Raw genomic sequence first — 6,572 nt, forward strand, 5'->3', positions numbered from 1 at the left:
AAAGACAGACATCAACTTAATGGAGAAGGACTGAATGCTTTCCTCATAAGATGTCCACCCTTACCTCTTCTATTCAACATTATACTGGAGGTTCTAGCCAGGGCAATTAGGTAAGAAAAAGAAATGAAAGACATCCAGATTGGAGAGGAATGGAAAGGAAGAAGTAAAACTGTCTTTACTATATCTAATTTACAGATGACATGATCTCATATACAGAATATCCTAAGAAATCCACTAAAAATCTATTAGAAACAATAAAACATTTCAGTGAGGTTTCAGGATATAAGATTAACATTAACTAATCAATTGCAGTTTATATTTGAGCAATAAACAACCCAAAAAATTAAGAAAACAATCTACTTATAATATCATCAAAAAGAATAAAATACTTAGGAATAATATTTAATAAAACTGTAAGACTTGTACACTGAAAACTACAAAACAATGTTGAAATAAAGAAGATACAAATAAACATGAAGACATGTCATGTAGATGAATGGGAAGAATTAATATTTCTAAGACAGCAACGAAGCCAAATCTAGCCTCTGTATCCCAACACTGAATTGAATCTTGGAGACAAGATGGGTGAAGTAGAATAGTTTTATTGCTTTGCCAGGCAAAGGGGGCCACAACGGGTTAATGTGCTCAAAACTGTGTCCCAAACCCGGGGGTGGGGGTGGTGGGGGTGGGGTGAGGAGTGTAATAGTCAAGGGAAGCAGGGTTGCTGGTAAGGATCAGGGTGCCTTGCTGCATTCCTTCAATCCAAAGATTATCTGACATCAGGTGATGATGGGCAAACTGTGACCTCCTCTGGAATGAAGAGTGCTTCATCAAGTAGTTAACACCTTCCATTTGGTGGGGGTTTTAGTTCTGCAGAAGAGCTCAAAGATATTGTTATGTGTATCCCTTGAGTGGGAACCAGGACCCTGCTCCTAAGGCTGCACTATTGTTTCTTGACTGCTCCTCACTTGTCTCTCCATCCTCTCCCTTCCCTGATTAGCAACTGTTTGAACCTGCCCTTTGGAACTCAGGGAAGGGGACACAGAAAGGCTTTTGTGCCCAGGAGCCCCACAGGGTCTTGCTCGGTTTCAGCAATATTCCCCAAATTTTATCTACAGATCTAAGGCAATCCCTATCAAAGTCTCAGATGCCTTTTTGAAAAACTTGAAAAGCCAAACCCAATATTTCTATGGTAACACAAAGGTACCAGAATAGTCTAAACAATCCTGAAAAAGAACAACAAAGTTATAACATTCACACTTCCCAATTTTAAAACCTACTACAAAGCTACTGCAATCAAGACAGTGTAGTACTGGCATAAGGATAGACATATAGATGAATGGAAAAAAGAATAAGAGCCCAGAAATAAACCCTTACATTTGTTTGATTTCTGGCAGGGTGCCAAGAAAAGTCATTGAGGGAAGAATAGCTTTTTCAATAAATTATGCTGAGACCATTGTACATCCATATACAAAAGAATGGGTTTGGAATCCTACCTCATAACAAATACAAAAATTAACTCCAAGTAGATCATAGACCCAAATGTAAGAGCTAAAACTATAAAACTCTTAGAAGAAAACATAGCAAATCTTTACGATCTTGAATAGGCAGTGTTTATTAGATATGACACCAAAAACATAAGCAACAAAAGAAAAAAATAGATAGATTGAATTTCATCAAAATTAAAACTTTTGCTTCAAGGGGCATTATCAAGAAAGCTAAAGACAACCTACAGAATAGGAGAAAATTTTTGCTTGTCATATATCTCTCAAGCAACTCGTATCCAGAATATATAAAGAACTCTTAAACAGTAAGAAGTCAAATAGCCCAGGTAAAAATGGGCAAAGAAGTTGAACAGACATTCCCCCAAAAACATACACATAGGGCCAATAAACATATGTAAAGATGAATCATTAGTATTCAGAGAAATGCAGTATCAAAATCATGAAAAGACCCATGAAAATGCTATAATGAAAAAGTCAGACAACAACTGTTGGTGAGAATGTAGAGAAATTAGAATCCTCATACACTGCTGGTGAGAATGTAAAATGGTGCAATCACTTTGGAAAAATGTTTGGCAATACCTTGAAGTGTTAAGACATAAAGTTCGTGCGTAACTGAAATTCCAGTCCTAGGTAAACATACCTGACAGGAATGAACTCACATGTCCATACAAAAACTTGTACTTGAATGTTCATAGCAGCATTATTCATAATAGTCAAAAAGTGGCGATAACCTAAATATCTATCATTTAATGAATGAATCAACTAAATGTGATATATCCATACAATGGAATATTTTTCAGCAATAAAAAAGAATAAAATACTGATACATGCTACAACATGGATGAATCTTGAAAACATTAAGAGAAAGAAGCCAGATGCAAAAGACAACATACTGTATAATCATATTCATGTGAAATGTCCAGAACTGGCAAATCCTTAGAGACAGAAAGTAGATTAATGGTGGCTGGGGCTGGAGTAGGGAGTAGATGAGATGGAGAGCAGAATGGAAATGACTATTAATGTGTATGAGGTTTCTTTTTGGGATGTTGAAAATATTCTAAAATTAGATTGTGGTGATGGCTGCAAAGTTCTGAATATACACCGCAGAACTTTACACTTTTAAGTGAATGATTTTATGGTATATGAAATATATCTCATTAAAGCTGTTAAAAATATATTTACCAGTAAGAGTCTGATTCCTGTATCCAGGTTTCGGTTCCACCATATGTCTGTATTGGAGATCAACAAGTGCACTGATGATACAATGACTGTCTCCAATAAAGCATTTTCTGTATTCTGCCATACCTACAGTACACAAATTTACCACTTCATTAGGCAGAATTTGATAATCTAAGTAAACTGTTAGAGTAAACAAAATCATAATTAAATTTGGGAATAGGAAAATACTATTAAGTGCATAGCATTACCATTCTAAAAGCTCTTGTGAATCCAATGGAGACAGACACAGAGTGGAGTCCTTGTAAGGAACTGTCCAATGAAAGAAATGCTATCATAGCAAAAGGTGACACTAAGGCAAACAAAAAAAGAGACAAATTTAATGAAAGCAAAATAACCCCTTCTACCATATTTTATTTTGGCCTATGAGTATTTTTATGAGCACATTTAAGCAATGAGCTAAAAAAACCAAAAAATAAACCAAAACATAAAAGAATGAACACTTGTATGTATAACATTATACAAATACAGGAATTCCATAATATTTTTGTACACTTCCTAGATAAAATACAAGTTTATTAGTATTTGTCTTCCTACCTAGATTTATCAAAATCCGTCTGAGAACACCAATCTTCATGAGCTTTGTTTGCTTCTCTAGGAACAAAGTCACAGTCTGCACATGCTTTGGATAGATAGGGTTCCGGAAAATTCCAAATATATAGACACTTTGAATTTCTTTAAGTATCCATAGTATTATAAATAATATCATCAAAATATAGCCAACAATAGCCTGGGGACTGTTTTTGGAAATCTGTGAGAAACCAGCAAAGTGATGCAACAAACCAGTTTCTAAGAGAGCCAAGACTAATACAATGCTGTAGAAAAGGTATTCCTTCCAAGTAAACTGTTTTTCCAAACTGTTGGGTAAAGCCTTAGATTTGGTTCCAACTCTGTGTCCGGTCACACTGTGTTTGAAGCCAAAAACCATCTCACTTAGGTTAAGACTCAGTAAGAATCCAAGTCCAGTCATGAAAAGAACCACACCAACAGTGCTGGGAATGAAATATGATGTTACAGCTGTTCCAGTAGAAATGATGAACATTATTAACAACCTGCAGAGGGGAAAAAAAAGATCTGCTTGAAAAGAAAAAATGTTCTTTGAGAATAAATTACATATCACTTTAATATTTAAAATAATTACCGTAGGTGGGTTGACATAGATGAGCCTCCAAGGCCAAACTCTAAAACCTGCTCCATTGCCCATAAGAAAAGTGCATCAGGTGGGGGTAGGGTCCCGAGTGCCCACAGAAAGGGTAAAAATATAAACAAGATGTGTAAAATCTGATTAATTTGTTCTAGAACTGGTATATTTACCATAAACCTACAATAAAAAGAAAATATTTAAATCATACAAAACAATAAATAGAAGATCTTTAAAGGAAAAACAAAACACATACACCTCCCTCTATATCCCACCTCTGCCCTGAAACAAAAGAATATTTACAGGAAGGTCCTAATCCCAAATGCAAAAGATCAAAAACATAAATTGTGACCACTGTCCTTCCTCTATACCAGCAAGTACTCAATTGTATACAAGTGTAGTACAGGGTGAAAATATTTCTCCCTTAAATCTTTAAACTACATTGGCTGCAATTCCACCAATGATTCTATAGAGTTTAAAAATTTTTAATTTAAAATTGCAAGCAACCCTGGGAAAGCCAAAGCCTTCCTGCTGTTCATATCTTAGTAGCTAGCAAAGAGAGTAAGCTCTTCTCTTTTTCCTACTCTCTCCTGTACTGTCTTGCTCCCAGGTCCTGGAATTTGAAATCAGTATATTTAAAATCAGAGGTCAGCAACATTAGGTTATGAACATGTCTCTGTGGGTTAGCTTGGGAATTTAACAAACATATAATATTGTTTCTATTTTGTATAAACAGTGGTATGGATTTGAGAACACTAACTTGTACAACACAGTCTCATAAATTAGTGAAGGCTTCTATCTTAACTGGAGAAATTGGTTTTTGGTACAGCACTTACCAGTTAAACGTAACATTATCAAGTTGTTTCAAATAATTTAACAAAAACTTTAAAGCACAGAGGAATAAACATTATCAATATGTTACTAAGTGTTTGGAATAAGGTTAGCCAAACACCTGGCCTGGAAACCAACAACGCTGTAGTACTTATGGAGTTCCAAAGACAACTTTCAAAAGAGAAAACTAAATCTCAAAACTTATAGCATAATAATTGTACTTGAATATCTGAGCTGCTAGGAATCAAAGTCAAGGAGAAAGGCAACTAATTTATACACTTAAGTGTATGTTAATAGCCGAGAAGCAAATGCACAGCAACTGATTATAATAATGGTATAATGTGCTTCCTTACACAGATATCAGGACGATGCCATCTAATGCACTCTGCTTCATAATGTATGTCCTTCAAATTTTTATAAGCAGAGAGGATTAATGAACACAAGGTTAACAATGTGATGCTAAATTAGAGGATACTTTCTGTAGTGTAGTTTTAAAATAAAATTCATTTCATTCTGAGAAGAAAACACTCCAGTAACAAAAAAGAAAATCAAACCACACACAGTAAGCCATAGGAAGGTCAAGGAAAACATGTAGATTTGTAGTTTTTGTTTTTGTTTTTTAAAGACAACACTTCTCTTGCTAACATATTCAAGGAAAGGATAGTTTCTGTAAAAATAATGTATACTTAGGAAATATGTTACCCAAGTTCTATTTTACCCCCCCAATCTCTTTTTGTTCTTAAACAAGCAATAGTACAGAAAAGTGTTTATACACAAGGATAGCACAATATAAGAATACATAATTGAAATAACCAAACATTGTGATTACTTTCCTGTGTGTATGACTCAGGATGATCAAACAGATGATTACTGTGGTTCTTTTATAACAGAAAAATGTTTAAATCCTAAAATTTCTGATAACGTTACAGTAATTTTCTAGAGCAAAAAAATCTAAGCCCGCAAGAAAAAACTGTTTTTCTAATAACCATAAAAATATTTCAAATTCTGTACACTCACGAAGATCCACATGCCCAGAAAAAGATGTTCCTAATATGTAGTGGCTAAGATGATATAAACATGCAACATTCATTCAAACAGTTCCTGAGAGTCTATGAACTAATAAGCACTGAAGGTTTCACACTTGTCTTTGATAAAAATGCATAGAAAAGTCATTTAAAATTATTAATATACAACTGTACTAGGTAGACTAAAGAATGCAGGAAGAGAAAAGATCACTACACTGTAGGGCTTGTCTCTTCAACTTTCACATTCTCTGAAAGAATATTAAGATACAACTTGACATATCTGACAACTCTCCAAATTCGAATAGAGTACACATTTCATACAGTATTTATATGCAGTATCACACCTACTACTGCATAAAGAACATCTTGATTATTATTTTAATAAGGTAAAATTTTTCTAAAATTGAAATGGGAGGTAATTTTTCTATATAAACATATTTTCTTTAAAAATAGGTTTGAGGACTGCCTCTTTTAGTTATAGTTGAAAAAATCTTTTTATAATTATTAAACTGTAAACATTAAAACTATATTAAATCCAACTTGAATATAGTAAAAAAAAACATTTTATGCTCTCTTATCGAGAAATGAAAAATGAGTAGTCAAGGTAACCAAATTATAAATTAACTGCCTGAGATTTTTAAAAAGATTAAAAGAACGTAGGCCATCATTTAAATGCAAAGATGTTTTATAGCAGGTAATTTCTGATACCAGAAATGGCACAGTGAGATAGTAACTCAATAATTTATATTCTGAAAATAAGACTCTTATAAATAAATCTTTCAAAAGGGGTCAAATGTATACATATACATTTTTTTTTTTTTTTTTTTTTTTTTG

General features: G+C 33.7%; 1 protein-coding gene across 1 annotated transcript in view; it reads right to left on the minus strand.

Moving 5' to 3' along the window:
• PCNX4 (pecanex 4) overlaps window positions 1–6,572 on the minus strand; it is a 33,314-nt gene that overhangs the window by 23,148 nt on the left and 3,594 nt on the right. The window contains exons 2-5 of the mRNA XM_007466034.1: window positions 3,883–4,062; window positions 3,279–3,793; window positions 2,933–3,033; window positions 2,688–2,810 (exon numbers count right to left, since the gene is read on the minus strand). Of these exons, the coding sequence (XP_007466096.1) occupies window positions 2,688–2,810; window positions 2,933–3,033; window positions 3,279–3,793; window positions 3,883–4,062 (919 nt within the window). The remainder of the gene's footprint in view (window positions 1–2,687; window positions 2,811–2,932; window positions 3,034–3,278; window positions 3,794–3,882; window positions 4,063–6,572) is intronic.

Source organism: Lipotes vexillifer, unplaced genomic scaffold, assembly GCF_000442215.2.
Source record: "Lipotes vexillifer unplaced genomic scaffold, Lipotes_vexillifer_v1.1 scaffold25, whole genome shotgun sequence".
Lineage (NCBI taxonomy): Eukaryota > Metazoa > Chordata > Mammalia > Artiodactyla > Lipotidae > Lipotes > Lipotes vexillifer.